At 48.0% G+C, this 18,726-nt stretch overlaps 2 protein-coding genes across 2 annotated transcripts in view; both read right to left on the reverse strand.

Moving 5' to 3' along the window:
• The window catches only part of GPR89A (G protein-coupled receptor 89A), a 35,997-nt gene extending 30,835 nt beyond the window's left edge, over nucleotides 1-5,162 (reverse strand). The window contains exon 1 of the mRNA XM_056123015.1: nucleotides 4,931-5,162. Coding sequence (XP_055978990.1) covers nucleotides 4,931-4,972 — 42 coding nt within the window. The 5' untranslated portion in view covers nucleotides 4,973-5,162. The remainder of the gene's footprint in view (nucleotides 1-4,930) is intronic.
• Nucleotides 5,163-9,147: 3,985 nt separating this feature from the next.
• GJA8 (gap junction protein alpha 8) lies at nucleotides 9,148-10,305 on the reverse strand. Its single transcript, XM_056122791.1, has one exon. The coding sequence runs from the start codon at nucleotides 10,303-10,305 to the stop codon at nucleotides 9,148-9,150; it is 1,158 nt and encodes a 385-aa protein (XP_055978766.1).
• Between the last annotated feature and the right edge of the window lie 8,421 nt (nucleotides 10,306-18,726).

Here is an 18,726-nt window from a genome sequence, read left to right on the forward strand (position 1 = left end):
GCTTGCACTTGAAGGTGACGGTCGGGTTGCTATCAAGAGACCACTCTGTGGGTGAGATAGTTATCAGAGTATACTGGAATAAAACTCCTACTGCTTTTGCATTATTGAGTTAGTGTCTCTCTCTCACCGCTTGGGAACCCATAATCCCAGGCTTAACAATATAAGATCTACTTACTAACGTCTTCAACAGTGGAAGCAGATGTTGAAATGCTCTTTTATTTTTGAAATTATCCATGCTGAAGAATGTGCTTCAAGCCAGACAAAAATTAAAGCCGTGGGGTTGGAGTACTAGTACAATGGGTAGGGTATTTGTCTTGTACGTGGCTGATTTGGGTTCAATCCTAGGATGATTCTACCCCATACGGTCTCTGAGCACTGTCAGAAGTGATCCCTGAGTGCAGAACCAGAAGGAACCCCTAAGCACCACCAAATGTGGCCCAAACTGCTCCCCCCACCAAATAAATAAAGCTGTATAGTTTCTCTAAATTATAGAATCATTTTATGAGCTGTGAAATTAGCAAAAAAAAAAAAATTGTCAGGAACAAGGTATCAAACTGCCAAATTTCTCCAGATAGATCCTATAACCAGGTTTAAAACTTTGTGGCCTTTATGGAATGGGGGCAGCAGAATCCCTTCCAGCGAGGCCAGCAGCTGCCACACCTGACCTCCTTGGCCAGATGAACGGGCCCAGTTCCACTGCTCCAGGACACCTATCCAAATTTCACAGTACTTACAGCCCAGCAGAAGCAGCAAATATGATGGGAAAGTTGAGTAGAAGCCCACCACTCAATGAGAAAAACAGTAACACAGAAGCTCAAGCAGCATCAACCAGCTCAGTAAATCTTCAGACAACGACATTAGGAACACCGCTGTGAGATATAACAGTCTTCACAAACTGACTTTTATTGATCTACCTTCTGATAATACAATTTGCTATTTTATTGCAACCAGGAACACAAATCAAATTTGTTGTGTGCCTTGGGAGGTGGGGACATTGATGGAGGGAAGGTCACACTGGTTGTGGGATTGGTGTTGGAGCATTACATGCCTGAAACAACTGTATTTCTTATGAACAACTGTGTAAATTACAGTGTTAGAATTAAAAAAAAAGAAAAATTAATTAGTGAAATTTGCTTCTTACAGATAAGCAGCAAGCTTATCCTGTCTCCAAGCATTTGTTTTTTCCCTTTTGGAGTTGAGGGGGAGTTAGGCCATACCCAGTAGTGCTCAGGGCTTATTCCTGGCCGGTTTCAGGGCCTTCATGTGGTGCCAGGAATCAAACTGTGTTTGGCTGTGTGAAAGGCGGTGTCTTCACCACTCTATTCTTTCCTTCATCCCTGTTTTAATAAGCATCTGAAAAAACTAAACATACCAACTTCATGGGAAAGGAATTAAAAAAGAAAGGCAGTAGAAGAAAGACTGATATTTTGTTTTCCTTCACTGAACTTTCCCTACCATCTTGGCTTCTGCCTCTGTGTAAAGCCAAGACACCACTGCAGGGAGCCACTTTGCCAGTTTTGGTCAAGTTGGCTTCAGAGATAGAGACCACATGACTGTCACTCTGTGTTCTAAGGCGGTATATTTTTTTTTACCAGTAAACAGAACCTTCTCTCTATACAATTCCTATATTGTTTCAGAAACTATCATCAGCTACTTGTTCCACTACTTTCATACTTTCCCCTCTCTGTTGCTCTCCTCAGAGCCCCCTTTGTATTTCAGGCAGGTGACATTGCTGTTTTTCTTTTCTTTTATGTTTTGTTTTGGGGCCATATCCAGTGATGCTCAGGGTTAACTCTGGGCTCTGTGGTCAGGGATCACTGCTGGTGGGGCTTAGGGGCCCATGTATAGTGGTAATCAAACCTGGGAAATTATGAAGGAAATTGAGCAGTAGCAGATTAAAATCAAGGGCAAAATCATTCAGCAAGCTGCAAATGCCCATAAATGTGTGGTATCTGTGACCCGCAGAGCTGTGAGGCACCACGGTAGCCTCCAGACTCTTGAATTCATAGTTGACACAGTACAGCAGTGGTTGAAGAGACTTTTATACACAGACAAAGAATTAAGAGGGGATGAGAAAGTAGTGTGGATTTATGAATTCAGAATGAATAGAAAGGAGAAAATATCTCTAGACAATCCTCTGGCTATTACAAATCATTACTAGTAGGCGCACTGCACTCAGAGTTCAGAGGTCACGTTTATGTACCTTATGTTAAGGCAAGGCTGAAGGTCAGCATTTAGGACTAATTGTGCTGTGCATAGTGGACATGAATGATTCTGTATCATCGAGATAATTACCCTGAAATGGGACTTTAGACAAAAAAAGGAAAAGCTGCCTGAGGAAGGGGAAAGGGAAGGAAAAGAGATAACTACCTTTCATAGCTTATTATGTCCTTTCACATAGAAAAAAAAAAGTTTAAACACATCTTTACAAGGTTAATATGAAAAAAAAAACAAGAATTCAAAATAAGAGGATTCTAGTACAAGATTTATGAGTTACCACAATACCAACATTCCAGTAGGAGCACACTGGGATTAGATTAGATTAGATGGCAATGTAATGTAGAAGCCAACTAACCTAGACTAACAAAATCATTTATACTGAGGATTTAACTAGCAACAACTGCTTAGTAAACTGTGAGACAAGGATTTAATGTCCCCATGGTGAGTTACAAAAATTTTCACAAATTTTCTTTTACTGAAATATTTTCTGATCAGTCCATTAGCCATTTAGTGGTAACAAGCAATATAAAATAAATTATTGTGGGGCTGCTCTGGGGGCAGGCTTGAGGGGTGGTTTGGAAAATGGTGACAATGATGGAGGGAAGGTGACAGTGGTGGTGGGATTAGTGTTGGAATATTGAATCTTGTAAAAAATAATCATGATTTTTAATTCTTTTTTTTTCTTTTGCTTTTAGGGTCAGACCTGGCAATGCTCAGGGGTTACTCCTGGCTCTGCACTCAGGAATTAGCTCTGGCAGTGCTCAGGGGACCATATGGGATGCTGGGGATCGAACCAAGGTCGGCCACATACAAGGCAAACATCTTACCCATTATACTATACCTCTGGCTCCTCGTCACGATTTTTAAATATGTAAAATCATAGTGTTTAGATAGAGTGGAAAAAAGATTTATGGCAAAATTACAGAGGATGTAAAATGCATGCAAATGCAAAAACTGTCCAATGTTGTGCAAATAAAATTCAAGGTGCACATTTTAATAATTAAAAATAGTATTTTATTTATTTTAGTTTTTGGGGCAATACCTGACAATGATCTGGGCTTACTTCTGATTCTGTGCTCAGGGATCACTCCCGGTGGGCTCCAGGAACCATATGGGGTGTTGGGGATAGAACCTGGGTCAGTCACTTCAAGGCAAAAGCTCTTTCCACTGTACTATTTCTTCAGGCCTAAAACAGAGTATTTTGGGGCCAGAGCATTTAGTACAGTGGGTAGGGCATTTGCTTTGCACGCGGCCGACCTGAGTTCAATCCCTGGCAATCCATATGGTCCCCCAAGCACTGCCGGGAGTTAATTCCTGACTAAAGAGCCAAAAGTAACCCCTGAGCTTTGCTGGGTGTGACCCCAAAAGCAAAAAAAAAAAAAAGGTACTTAAAGACCATTCAGAGTCTTGATCTTGGGACACAGCTGACTTGGGGACCGATAATTCTTTTGACTATAGCAAGCTGTAAAGGTGACTTAGATATCTGCTCTTATAAATATGATACTGACACTGAAAAACTAGCTATAAAAGGATATGGCTACAAGGCATTGACAGGAAAGGGTACTTTCCTTGGATCACTTCTTTACTCTTTCATTCATTTAACAAATATTTACACGCTTGGCACCGAAAACGTGCCAGGTCTTTGGGAGAGAACGAGGATATACACAGCGTATCTATTGCACAAAGCTTGGAAATTGCTTTCAAGGAACTTTATTATCTGTATGGAGATAAGCAAGGAATTAAAAATGAACGTGATGGTGCTCTTGCAGGAAGTGGGCAAAGGGCATTCTAGAACACCTGGTCCTGTGTGGGCAGTCGTCCCTGATGTGTATGCCGAGACTTATGGTTAAGTGGGAGTTAGCCGGGAAAAATGGTGGAATATGGGGAGAGATCTAGGAAGAGACGAGTAAGTCATCGGGCGTGACAAAACAAGAAAATAGAAAAAGGAATCACAATTCAAAGCTTCTGCGACCCTGGGATGTGGCTCAGTGGTAGGGGCCTTGCAGACTGCTAAGAGTTTTATCCCTGGAAGCTCCAGTGTCACAAATGCCCACGATCTTCCGCCCACTGCACCTCCTTGACGTGGGAACAGAGGCTGCAAGGGAAAGGGAAGCGCACATGTGCCCCCCCCCACACACACACTCACTCTCTCTCTTCACTTTAAAGTCCCTAAAGGCTCTACTTCTGTCACTTGCCGTTAGGAAAAAAAAAAAGTAGTAATAATTTTAAAGAATTACATCAAATTGTCAGATACATGAGGAAGGGCGGGGAGATCGGTAAATACGTGCTCGGTGGTGCAAATGCTTGAGGACTCCCCCCAGGAAAGAGGTTAAGAGGCGAGGTGCGCGTTCACGCCTCAGACCCTTCCCTAGGTATCTCCCTGGGGACACCCACAAGCTCCCTCCTTCTCCCCTAGAGCCCGGAAGCGACCCGGAAGCAGCCCCGCCCACGTGGCCCCTGGGCCCGCCCCGTCCCATCGGCGCAAGCGCAGTAGGCGCCGGGAGCCGCGAGCCTCCGGCGTTCGCGTCAGCCGTGCAGGTCTTAAGCCCTGGAGGAGTCGCGGAGGCCGCTCCCAGCGCCGAGGCTCCTACGAGCCCACCCGGGAGGGGAGCGCACCACGGGAGAACGCAGCTGGCAGCAGGGACACTGCCGCGGTCAGGGAGGGCGCAGGGACCTGGACGTGTACCCGGGGCAGGACGCGGCGGCTCACCTGGGACGTGATCATGATGCTGGAATCGATGAGGAAACTCATGACGAAGTGTAGGGAGGCCTTGTGCCGCCGCCACGTCCCGCAGCCGAGGGCACGCCGGGGCCATAGGCCCGCTCACATAGGCGGCCTTCGCCCGGGGGCCGCCACTGCCACCGCGGCGCCACAGAGCGACGCCATCAGCCTGCGCCCCCACCGACCAATCAGCTACTGCGCTGGGAGCTACCCGCGGCGGGGTGGGCGGGGCATGCGCTAGGCCTTGGTGGAGCCGTCCTGGGGGCGGGGCTTTGGAGCCAGATGAAATTCTGACCTGGACACACCGAGGCAAGGAATATCATGCAAGGAAGCGTTGCCATTTCTGAGACCCGGGGAGGTGGGGCCTGAGCTCCCATTTTTAGTGACAATTCCTTTTTGTAATGATGGTAGCTAAAATAGGATGAATGAGGGTAATTGTCATAAGTAAATCCCAAAGTTAGGCGTTGTGTGTTAAATGTAAAAATATATACCTGGTGGGGCTGGAGTGATAGTGTTAGGGCGTTAGCCTTGAACGCGGTCGACCCAGGTTCGATTCCCAGCATCCCATATGGTCCCTTGAGCACTGCCAGGAGTAATTCCTGAGTGCAAAGCCAGAAGTAACCCTGTGCATTGCCGAGTGTGACCCAAGAAAGCCAAATACATACATATGCATATATATACACACACACACACACACACATATATATATATATATATATATATATATATATATATATATGCCAACCTCAATTTAAAGTTGAGGGCAGACTGTAAAGGCAGGTGAGGCTTTGGTGAATAGACTTGTAACCAAGTAAAGGGCGGAGCGATAGCACAGCGGTAGGGCGTTTGCCTTGCACGCAGCCTACATGGCCGACCTGAGTTCGATTCCTCCTCCCCTCTCGGAGAGCCCAGCAAGCTACCGAGAGTATCGCGCCCCCACAGCAGAGCCTATGACGTATTCGATATGCCAAACACAGTAACAACAAAGTCTCCAATGGAGACGTTACTGGGCCCGCTCGAGCAAATCGATGAACAACGGGAGGGCCTTTACTATTTACTTTAACCAAGTAAAATTTGGATGTGCAAATAAAACTCAGAAGCTCGTTGTGCTTAGGTATCCTCGAGTCTGTATCTGGTGTGTTTGCATTATACTTTAAAGAGTCACACCTTGGCGCATTCTCAGAAGTAGGCCACCAGATGAGAACAATGAAAGGAACTGAAGAGAGAAGGCTATCTTGTAAAAGACTGGGTGGGTTTATAAGGGCCCAGGAGATACTTTTAGGAAAATGGTAGATTTAATTCAACACAAGGAATAATTCTGCAAAAGTTTGGAGATGGGTTAACTTAAGACATGCCACCTCTCCCGCTTTCTTGTAGCCCCTCAAACCATTCTTTCATCCATTGGTGAAAGCTCAGTGTTCTTCTGGGAGCTTCTTATGTCCTAGCTAGTTCTAGTTTGTGTAGTGTCTATTTGTCACAAACTGGCTCCAGCAAGGGAGTCAGCGGTGCAGGAGGGTGGGAGACAGCCTGCAAATGAGACATGGAAGGGGCCCTTTTCCAGGTGCTTGAAGCTCAGACTGCACAATGAGAGCCTAATGCATACATTCATTCCACAAAAGGGAAGGTCTATCTCTTAGAACTAATGCCAGCTGTGTGAAGCAACCAGAACTACCTAACAGATGCCCAGTGACCTGATTCAGAATGCCCTGTCTGCTGTGGGAGTCTGAAACTAGAAGACTATGGGCCTTGCTGCATGCATCAGGGAAACAGGTTGATCCTGTTTACACAGTGTGAGAGTGCAGAATGCTGGGAGAGTAAACGATTGACTTCGGTGTCTTGCTGGGGTGCTAGTGCACCTCGGGAGTTCAGTGAACCTGGCATAACTGAGGAGGGTATACAATCTTGCAAGTCCCTGGCCAGTGCAAAGCTTTCAGGAATCTTCCTGCCTTCACTCCTGTGTTCAAGGACAAGCTGGGCAACCCAATGAACTGTTAGACCCTGCTTTGAATTGCAGAGGGTGTCTTGAAGTCAGCCACATGCAGTTGATGTGCAGGTGGTTCTTTCAAGGCAGATCCCTACCCTGGAGATGCTGGCCCTTATCCCAGAATGTCCTGTCCACTCACATATCTCTCAGCTACTGTCTCCCAGTCTTCTGCAGAAGCCTCTGTCCCCTTCCACTGAGATCTGCTGCTACCTCCATTGCTGCCATTCCCCTGGTGTCCTTACTGAGCTCCACTGGTGTTGCAGTTCCCAGTCTTTGATTTCAGATCTACCAGCCATTGTTGAGGGTTCATCTAGACAATCATGGAGCAGGCTTTGTAGAGGTTACTTATAGCATGATGATGGATCTCTGCCTCTTGACTAATTTTTTCTTGTTTACTGCCCCTTTTCTTTCTCTTTTGGGTTTTGGGGCCATACTCAGGTGCTCAGGGCTTACTCCTGGGTCTGCACCCAGGGATCACTTCTGGGAGGCTCAAGGGACCTATAGTGTGCTGGGGATAAAACCTGGGTCAGCTGTGTGCAGGGCAAGTGCCCTACCTGCTGTACCATCTCCATCCACTAATAGTAACTGTTAGTATTTCCTCTCTCACCTTCCAGGACTACAAACACCCTGGCAGCTAACTCTGTTCCCACCCCCTCACCCCCATTCTCTAATTTATGTGAAGATTGAAACCAGAAGTTGGCACTGATACTGAATTCCTACCACTGCTTTCCTACTCATCCCTGTAGCAGCCTCCCATGATAGTGGCTGGATAACTACTGTGTGGGTTTTTTAAAAAAAAACTTTTAAATTTTAGACCTCATAATTTATACTGTTAAATTACTGTATAGTTTTATTATATAGTTTTATGCAACAATGTTCACCCTCCACCATATCCCTTAATCTTTTTTTTGCCTCTTGACTTTTTCAGCTTTTTTGATTCACATGCAATTGGGAATCTTTCGAAAGGTATGCTATCACCATTTCCATGATGTTCCTCTGCTTCCCTTCACATATGGCCATCAGCCTCCCTGGCTGTGTACTTTCACTGGAATCTTGAATAGCTCTCTCTGGTCAAGAAGCCCTGGCTTAGTTCCTCCCTCCCTCCTTCCCTCCCTCCCTCCTCCACTCCCCTCCTCTTCCTTCTTCCTTCCTTCCATCTTTCCCTCCCTCCCTCCCTCCCTCCCTCCCTCCCTCCCTGTAACATAATGGGGCCATGATCAGGAGGGCAGATTCTAGGCCATGCACTGACCAAGAGTACAGAAAAATAAAGGTACTTCTTTGTTTCAGAAAGACCCCCCCATCCCATCCCCCGCCCCCCTGCACCAAACTGTGACCAGACCTCAAGCTTTCCTAGTGCCCACAGAGAGTGTTTGGGGTCTTGTCTTCCTCTGATAGTGCCAGGGCAGTATCCCCACCTATAAAAGGAGTGATAAGAACAACTTTAAAACACGAGCTACAGTGGCCCAGAGGAAAGGTTGGGGCAATGCTGTGTCTCCCAGGGCTGGTGACTAAAATGAAACATGCCCAAATGTGTGAAAAGAGGCAAAGGAACCACAGAGATGAGTCGGGATCATAATCTAATTCCACAGAACAGCTGGGCTCACGAGTTAAAGCTGACCCTGCATAATGGGTGCTCTGAGGGCTTGTCTGCTTGTCTGCTGTTTGGCCCAGTGCTTTTAACATGATGCATTTCAAATTTAGTTAGCAACCTGAAACATACTGGGTTCTCTGAAAAGTCTGGATTCCATTTTCAACAATCAGATGGCCAGGCATCACTGCCTGGAAGTGTCACAAGCCCTGAGCCCCAATCTCTCAGGCATTGAACAGCCTCCCAGCACCACAGAGAACACCCAGTGTGCATTCAGTAGGCAGTTGAACTGGGGACCACCTTCCCCCACCTTTCCTATTGTATCTGGTGACATGTCTGCCAGGGTAGTACTGATATGAGAGGGGCTGTCTAAGATGGGTGGAGCCAAGAGGTTACCCCAGTCCTGATCAGAATTCCATAGAGACCTGGGATCTCCCAGGGCTGTTGGGAAAGGGAAGGGCAGGCTGGGAACTGAGGGATTCCATCTTAGAGCCCTGAGATCTGGGGGGCGGCAGCTTCTAAGATCTGCAGTGAACACGTGTCTCATTGGGGCTGGGGTGAAGGGGACCCAGTATAGTCTGTCTCATCTTGCCCTTTGTGGGCGGAGGTTCCCTCCTTTCAGCACTGGCACACTTATACGGTGAGGTCATCGGGTCTGGCCCTGCTGGTGGGGCTTGGCCTGCTTAGGTCCCCGGGGGCCTCCCCCTGTCTCAACTCAGAACTCAGCGAAGGTGGTGGCTTTGTAGCCTGCAGTTCTTCATCCTCACTCTCGGTCCCAGCCTCAGGGCTCTCCACCTCCCCCACCTCTGGTGCAACCAGGCTCTCTGACCCTTCCCCAGGCCCCTCCTCTGCTCTCCTGGCTCCCTGGAGCTCTGCCTGCTCTTCCCTGTCCTCCTGCAAAGGCAGCGTCTCCTGGCAAGCCTGGGACAGGTCCCCAAGGGCAGCTGGGCCCACCTTGTCCTCCAACTGAGCACAAGGTGCGGGTGAAAGTGGACTGGCCTCCACTGTCCCCACCTCGGTCAGGGGAAAGTAGTGGGACACGATTTTCTCCTCTTCCAGGAACCGGTAACCCTTGGCTTTCTGGACAGAGGAGATGGCCACGGAGTGCAGAGACTTCTCAGGGGCGGCCCCGGGGGACTGTGGCACTGGCCTCTTGAAGGCTCCCCAGACTCTCTTCAGGGCCAGATGGCCCAGCTCTGTGACATTGAGGAGGAGGGACACGGAGGCCACTGACAGCATGAAGAGGACGAAGATGGTTTTCTCCGTGGGCCGGGACACGAAGCAGTCTACCACGTTGGGACAGGGCCACTGGCTGCAGCGATAGAGGGCCAGGACACGGAAGCCATAGAGCAAGTAGTGGCCCACCACGAAGGCCACCTCAAAGAGGGTCTTGAAGATGACGTGGCAGACGTAGGTCCTCAGCAGGGTCCCCTCCAGCCGCAGCCTCGGGGCTCCTCTGCTGCTCTGGCCCTGATGCTTTTGCTGGGCACGGAGCAGGTGCAACGCGTGCCCCACGAGCACCAGCGATGGTGCCGACACGAAGATGATCTGCAGGACCCACAGGCGCACGTGGGAGATGGGGAAGGCAGCGTCGTAGCACACGTTCTCGCAGCCTGGTTGCTGCGTGTTGCACACGAAGTCGGCCTGCTCGTCACCCCATACCAACTCGGCTGCCGTGCCCAGGATAAGGATGCGGAAGACGAAGAGCACACTGAGCCACACCCGGCCCACGACCGTTGAGTGCTCGTTCACCTCCTCCAGGAGGTTCCCCAGGAAGCTCCAGTCTCCCATCTCTCGGCCACCTGCAGGAGGGAGGAGACAGAGGTTGAGCGCCCCAGTGCAATTCCAACTGCACCCCAGCACCCCAGGCCTTTGCTCCTTTTTGGGTTGCTGGAACTGGCACCCTGCATTGGTGTCTCTGGAGAACCGTCTCCTTGGACACTGAGACCAGGCCCCCTGAGACAGTCTGCTTCTGCCTGGGTCCTCCCTCAGGCTGTATGTGCCAGGCCCCAGCCATTCTTCCGCTGCCCTAGGGACTTCCTGTCCTGCCTCCTGCTTGCCCCCCCCCCCCCCCCCCAAAGAATCTGAAAGGGTAAGGTGAAAGGGTAAGGGAGTGATGTGTGCTTGATTCCTCGAAGTCCAGCCAAATAACCCTCCTCTAGAAGAGCAAATGGGGGCTAGAGTGATAGCACAGCGGGTAGGGCATTTGCCTTGCACGTGGCCGACCTGGGTTCGATTCCCAGCATCCCATATGGTCCCTTGAGCACTGTCAGGAGTGATTCCTGAGTGCAAAGCCAGGTGTGACCCAAAAAGAAAAAAAAAAAGAGGAGCAGATGGCCACATGGATTTCAATAACGATGGAGAAAAGGCTTCTGAAGGCATAATGCTAAAAGTATGTCACCTACATGCAGCCAAGATTCTCATAAGGATGAAATCACCCTCAACTTAGTTTTGACTAAACCCGGCTATCTAATGAGTCTTGAAGAAGAAGGGCAGTGGAAGGAAACAGATACTTATCGGTCATCTGCTTTGCGACAGGCCTTTGACCTTCTATTACATTTAATCTGATCTGACTCCTCCCCCACTTTATAAGTTGTGGGGGGACCCTCTATTATTTGCTGCTACACACTCCAGGTCTGGCACAGAGCCCAGTGCACAGTGAGAGCCTGCAATGTGTTTGTTGACTAATGTGATTCCAACATGAAAAAACAGGCTCAGAGAAGCGAAATAAATCGTCTAAAGCCAGACAGCTAAATAGCAGCACTTCTGTCTGGCCGCTGCCACAGGCCAGTCTCCTGCTCGTGCCACTGAGATGAACTGCCTGCCCCAGAGCCACACTGCCCCCGACTCCAGTTTGAATAGACGCTTCATTTTCTCTAGTTTGATCTCGGAAATCTTCCTTAACAATGTTACTTAATAACTTGACAATGTGAGACTGGTATTTTAAAATTGTTATTGCCCAAGGAATGAAGAGAGTGTTCTGGGAAGGAATCGTGTCACAGAGAGAGGAAGTTCTACTTCTACACTGGAGTTGGGCAGAAGTCCAGAACAAAAGGCTTTAGGTCTGCACATGTACTATTTTGAGCATAGCTCAGCATTGGTCTGTAGGGAAAAATTCCCAGCCATGAAACTGGCTGGTAGGTAATGCCCTGAGTCACGACAACAGTGAATGGAGATGGGATTGAACAGGGCTGGCACATGCAAATGGGCCATTTCCTCAACCTGAGCTTCAAGGGACAAATTGATCAAGACGTCCACCTCAGGGCTGGAACAATAGTTCAGTGGGTAAGACAATTGCCTTGCCTATGGCTGGCAGCCCATATGGTTCCCCAAGCCCCTGTAGGAGTGATCCTTCAGCACAGAGCCAGAAGTAAGCCCTGAGCACCCTGAGTCGGTGTGGTCCCTTTCCGCATCCCTCAAACAAAAGAGATTTCTGCCTCAGTCTGACCCCACTTGTTTCTCCAGTCTGACATCTCTAGAGCTGTGGCATTGAAGTTGCCCCGTTAAGGAGAGTGTGGCTTGGAGCCTGGCCAGACAGTACTGGGTGGCAGACCCTCCTCGCAGGCCTGAGCAATGCCCAATCTATGTTCTGCAGCTTGCTGGAGGCTGGGAGGCGTGGCTGCTCTTGGAGACCCCCAAACTCCCCGTTATATCGAATATCCAACTGCAGCTCTTCTCCTCAGGACAGCAGAGCAGCTGGGGCATCTTCAGTGAAAACTTGGGTGCTGGCAAGAGTTTCTTTCAGGAATGGGGAATTGGGAGGGGGGAGATTACAGACCACTGATTCTCTGTTCAGAACCCCAGTCAGACTTACGCTTTAAACATTTTCTCAAGCTCTGGCAGGGAAAAGGTGGGAGACATCACAGTTAGATAAAGAACCCAAGCAAAGATTTTGTGGGTGGTGTGGCCAGGAAAATCCACATTTCTGGTCAATGTTTCAACCTAGCAAACATGTTAAAATGGTCTTTGTATCACTTCCAATAAAAGCAAACATGGTCTTTGTATCACTTCCAATAAAAGCAAACCTGGCTTTTATGTACTTAAAAATATTTTTAGTTTTATTGTTTTTGTAAGTTTTATGTAGTTTCAACTCTCATACTGCTGCTGTCTTATCCTCTGTTGTTCTGTGAGCTCAGCTTTTGCAATCTTACTTGTGCCAATGTATTGTCCTTTTGGATTTTAGTGTCTGTGTCCCTTATGTACCCACATGAATGTCAATAGGAGCACATGGTCTTAGGATGATGTGACCACCAGTGCCACTGCCCGAGTTAAGTGAAAGTCTCTCAGAAGGCAGGGAATCTTTTGTCTTCACCCTTCAAGAACTATCACGACACAGGCAACACCTTCACAGGTGAGCACTCCAGTGGATGGGCAAACCCAGCAGATAGGATCGGTGGTAATAATTTCAAATCTGAGAATTTTAGTCCCTGAGTATACGTGATAATAGTACTACTGATAATCTAGAGAACTCCCTTTGTATTGTTTGTCACAGCTTTCTAAGAAATAGTATCTTTGGATAAGCTATAGATATGCCTTCAGACTCCATGACAGGCTGTTTCATTAGGAGCAACCTGGAGGAGGGCCGTCGAGGCCCCTCCCTGCCCCAACGAAGCCAGCCCTGGCAGTTGAAAACCTCCAGAACTCAACTGCTGCCATGCTCGTGGCCAGTCTCCACATGCTCCACATGCTTGGGTGAGCCTCACCATGAGTGAATCTATTCCTGGACTGTGCAAATGTGACATCTCATACTTTACATCACTGATATACCAAGAGTAGCACACCACATTTGATGGGGTTTAAAGTAGAAGGCAACCAATCTTAAGGAGAAATATATATATATATATATATATATATATATATATATATGTGGTCACGGTCCTCCCATTGTTCATCGATTTGCTCGAGCGGGCCCAGTAACATCTCCATCATGAGACTTGTTGTTACTGTGTTTGGCATATTGAATACATCACGGGTTGCCAGGCTCTGCTGTGCAGGCCAGATACTCTCGGTAGCTTGCCGGGCTCTCTCTCTCTATATACATACATATATATACATACATACATACATACACACACACACACATACACACATATATATATATAGGCTCAACCTTTAACAACATGTAACTTATCTCTTATACAAGGGATTAATGGCTCCTGCATGAAATACAACAATATTCACTCACTTATCTCTAAGAAAGCTTTTTTGGATCATTTTTAGCGGATTTTTTATAAAAAGCAACACAAAATAAATTACTTCGGTTCTGCTTTGGGGGCAGGGTTTGGGGTTTGGGATGGAAATATTCAAAATATGGTGGTGGGAAGGTGTAATGGTGGTGGGATTGGTGTTCAAAAATGTAATCAATTATTGTGAACATCTTTATATAAAAATAGTATCTTTGATTTAAAGACTAGCTGTTTTGTATGAACTACATTGTTCTGTATGAGATCAAAGATAAACTGGAAGACCAATTTTTTTTTCTTGGGTGGGACCCACTCCCATCAATGCTCAGGAATCATCCTGGTGGTGCTCAGGGGATCCCATATGGTGCCTGGGATTGAACACATGGCAGCTGCATGAGGAGCAAGAGCTCTACCTGCTGTGCTAACTCTCCAGCTCCACGCCAATGATTTTTGATCCAAATTCATAACATGTGAAGACCCTCCATTAGGAATTTCCATACTCAAGCCAGGTACAGCTTTGTTCTAAGTCTGCCCTGCAATGCTAGCATTGTTGGTGCATTTTAAAAAAAGTCTATTAATTTTCTTTTAATAATGTGTGGAGGAAAATTGTAACTTAGGACAAAATCTTTCCAGTTCCATGATGTTGAGATAGGGCTGCTAGACTATTATGCAGAGAAGCTTTAGGTGTGTTAAGACAATGTGTCTTAGGCTGCTTCTAAGAAAAAATTTTTTTCATTTTTGTTTTGGGGTCATTCCTGATCGTGCTCAGGGCTTGCTCCTGACTCTGTGCTCAAGGATCACTCCTGGCAGGGCTCAAGGGACATTATATGTTGCTGGGTATAGAACCATTGCATGGGTGGGCTACATGCAATGCAGATGCCCTACCTACTTACTATTTATTGCCCCAAAAATAGTTTAGAGGGAACTGCATGAGAGTATCTCCATGCAAATTACTTTTCTGGAGCAGGGAGAAACAGAAACCAAAGGAAGATTATTTCCCTACTCCTTTCATAAAGGTGAAGTCTCTGTTCTATTTTGCTTGATTTTTTTTTTTTCTATTGCTTTTGGGTCACACCCAGCGGTCAGGGTTTACTCCTGGCTCTGCACTCAGGAATTACTCCTGGCATTGCTTGGGGGACCATATGGGATGCTGGAGATAGAACCTGGGTTGGCCGCGTGCAAGGCAAACACCCTACCCGCTGTACTATTACTCTGGCCCTATTCTCTTCTGCTTGTAAAAAATTAGTTAACTGATCTATTCTAGATGGAAACTAAACAAGTGACATTCAAACCTCACCCACAGGGCACCCTAGAGAACCATGCTATTGATAGTGATTAAAGCAACACTTCACGTGTGGGTGACCCTTATCTATTTATAAATGCTGCTCTTACACCTGTCTGATTTCAGTTCTTGTAATAGCCTGTGAACTAGGCCTGTGGTTTTCAGACTTGTATTTCAGACTCATTGTACAAGGAGAACATCAAATCAGGGACTACCAACATAGCAATGCCTTATTTTGCCAAGCAAGGATATTTAAAAAGAAATGTATTAAACCACCAACTGTGGTTGTGGTCTGCTCTTTGCCATCATTCTGTGAAAGGGAAGTTTTAATAGAAATTAAAACTAGAACATAATTTAGGCATCATAAAAGACCTTTAGGAGGAACACTTTTAACTTGGTGAAACTGTTATTGCTTCAACCTATTGTACCATCATCAAATATTCATCACAGGCTACTGAAACATTTATTTGGACCCCTACTGACAGGTCCACAGGGGAATTGGAGAATTAGTGAAGTAGTGTTATCAACGAGCAGAGAGGGAGCCAGTTTGGGGCGTTAGTCAATTTCCAAATTCCAGAGTAGTGAGGGGAGTGCGTGGTGAGCCTTGGACTACTGGCCTAGCCCAGAGCAATCTCTGGCACAATATCACCATGTCTGGCTTTGAAGAGGTAGAACATCATGAATATATCCACACCATAACAAGTTACCCCAAGGCCTAGAAAGACACCAGTCCTGTGGGAATGTGCTTCCCCTTGCATGTCTAAAGCAGCCATTCACCAGCAGCTCTCACGGAGAGGCCAGAGAAACTGCTTGCCAAAATTTTCTGGTCCTTACTAGACTCGTGCTACATTGAGTGTTTGACCCAAAAATGCTTTGGGGGAAGCTTCTCCTACCCGCCCCCCCCATTCATAATAGTTAGAATTAGTTTGAGTGCAAAAGATCCGACCTCTAATCCATCTCCAATACCTGACTTCGGTCACTGTGGATTCCTGGAGCATGCACATTTGTCCTGATACTGGGGCCCCATAAGAAGTGAGGTGGTAGTTAGCACATGGGATCCACTGCTTCCTACCTTCATCACACACCCTTTCTGACAGCCTTTTGCCTGCTGAGTCTCTGCCAACTCTTAGCCTCATCTTAGAACTGGTCTCCAAAGTCCAGCCCTCCCCACCCATGAGCAAACATCAGCAGTCACCTTCTTCCTTTGGAAAAAGCCCAGACACGGCTTGAGAGTAGGCTGGGAAAGGACGGGAAGCACAAAATCCTCTTCGCTGCCGGGGAAGACTTGCCAGCAGGAGCAGCGTCCCTCGAAGAGCCTCTGTCCTTCCTCTCCAGGGGCCCAGCAGCAGAATGACAACTTTGAACTTTCCCCCCTGAGTCCCTGTCCCATCTCTGCCCTCCCTCCCCCTGCACCACCGAGCAGCTTGACAGGATTGGCCCTGATGGCTGCGTCTGACTGTCCAGCAGAATTTTAAGCTCCCGTCCAGACAGCTTTCATGAAGGGAGTGATGTCTGGGAAACAATAGGAGTGGGAGTGCTGGGCTCTGGCAGAGGAGGGGGAGCTCACATGGAGCTTTGCAGCCTCAGATGGAGCTTTGCAACCTCTGAAGGACCACTCTCCAACAGGAAATCTCTGGTCTCTCCTCAGAGAGCCTGAGCATTGCGTCCAGCATCCTCCAGAATTCAGACTATTTTTTTTTCCTTTTTGGGTCACACTTGGCAATGCTCAGGAGTTACTCCTGGCTCTGCACTCAGGAATTATTCCTGGAGGTTCTCAGGGAACCCTATGGGATGCTGGGAATGGAACCCGGGTTGTCTGTGTGCAAGGCAAATGCCCTCCCTGCTGTACTATCACTCTGGACCCCAGAAGCTCCCTCTTTAAAAAGGAACTTTAATATTCCAAAGAATTGGGGGGCCCGTTGCTAGGGTGAGGACTCCCGTTCCCCCTTCACTCTCATTGCACTCAGAGTTCCAAGCAGTTTTTTGTTTTTGTTTTTTTGTGCCACACCTGGCAATACTCAGGGGTTACTTCTGGCTCTGCACTCAGGGATCACTCCTGATAATACGCAGGGGACCATATAGAATGTTGGGGATTGAACCAGGACTGGTTGCATGCCAGGCAAGAGCCCTACCCTCTGTGCTATCACTCCAGCCACTCCAAGCAGTTTTGAGATGCTACAGCATCATGGGGGTCATGGTGTTTCAGCTCAGTTCTGTTTTTTTTTTTTTCCTGCATTTCCTCAGCATACTGCTCAGGTGAAATTGAGTATGGCTCTCTAGAAGGGCAGGCCACTTTGGGAGAGCCACTCAGTGGGTTTTGGGTGAGTGTTACACCTTGGAGGTCCGGCAAAGAGGAAGGCCCAGATCTCAGTCCCAGAGCAAGTAGTCCAGGCAGGAAGACTGACAATGCTCAGTGGGTTAGATTTCGAAGGCAACAAGTGCTCCTCCCAATGAAGAGAGAGTGTGGGGGGGGCGGGGGGCAGGCATTGGAGAAGGCCAGTGGAGAGGGTGGTGCTGAGGCAGATCTCTTTCAACCTGGGGTTTGAGCAGATCTCAGAGGAGAGCAAGGGAGTAGGGAAGGAGGGACACAATGCCCGAGGTCACACCACGGTCAACCCATAGCCACAAGGGCTGAAGCAGAGCAGGGAGGGTCAAAGCTGTGGGAAGGATAAAATTTGCTTCCTGTTGTGTGTCTCTGTGTGACCCACTTGTGTCTTTACAACTGTGATGTGGAGGCTGGAGAGATGATGCAGGCAGGGCGCTTGCTTTGCACACAACTAACTCAGGTTCAATCCCCAGTGCTCCATGTGGTCCCTAACTCCGCCAGGAGTGATGTCTAAGTGAAGAGCCAGGAGGAAGCCCAGAGCCCAGCTGTGTGTGGCTCAAAAACAAAACCCAACCGCCCAAACAAAAACTCCAAACAAAACAAAACAAAGCTCAGACGCTACCAAGACCAAGAAGTGAGCTACAACCCCAAGCATTTGCCAGCACGCACTAGCCCCTCCCTCTTGCCATGGCTGTGTACATGACCCCCACAAAAACGGGCCCTGCTTATCTCTCAAGGAGCCAGTGCTCAGTGGGGGTCTGGTCTCCAGGCTGGGGTGGGATGGGGTGGTGTCTACTTCTTCTTTTTTTTTTTTTTTGGCTTTTTGGGTCACACCCAGCGATGCTCAGGGGTTACTCCTGGCTCTGCACTCAGGAGTTACTCCTGGCATTCTCGGGGGACTAAATGGGATGCCAAGGATCGAACCCAGGTTGGTTGTGTGCAAGGCAAATGCCTTTCCTGCTGTGCTATCACTCCGGCTCCGGGTTGTGTCCACTTGGGAAAGGATTTCCTGAACAGATGAGCGGGCAGGACAAAGCAGCTCATACATGAGAGCAAATGGTGCCAGTGTCTGAGCAGGACCCCTGGCTGGGCCTTTCCAACAATGCTGATGCTCCAAAGTCTACTCTTGCAGAAGCTTCCTGTTCTGCCTGCAGCGGGACCCTTGTTGGGGCTAAGCCCCAGATCTTGTCACTTCCTGCTCGCTCTGTGGTTCTCCAGACTGTTTGACTTTGCTTGGTAGAGAGGAGAATTGGCTGCAGAGACTGGTTGCTGGCCATGGGCTGCAATGAAGGAGAGTTCTGGCTTTCAGGTATTTGGGGAGATCCAGAAAGAATGTCCCAGAAAGAGGCATAGGCAGAGGCTGAAGCAAGCTCAAGTTCACCGGCTAGGAGACACTCTGGCTGCTAGCAGGTCCCTAACAG

Source organism: Sorex fumeus, unplaced genomic scaffold (assembly GCF_029834395.1).
Source record: "Sorex fumeus unplaced genomic scaffold, SorFum_2.1 ptg000047l, whole genome shotgun sequence".
In the NCBI taxonomy this organism is placed as follows: Eukaryota; Metazoa; Chordata; class Mammalia; order Eulipotyphla; family Soricidae; genus Sorex; species Sorex fumeus.

Bases quoted from the DNA above. Each gene is read 5' to 3' on its own strand.
- GJA8 (XM_056122791.1), bottom strand. From the start codon at position 10,305: ATGGGAGACTGGAGCTTCCTGGGGAACCTCCTGGAGGAGGTGAACGAG.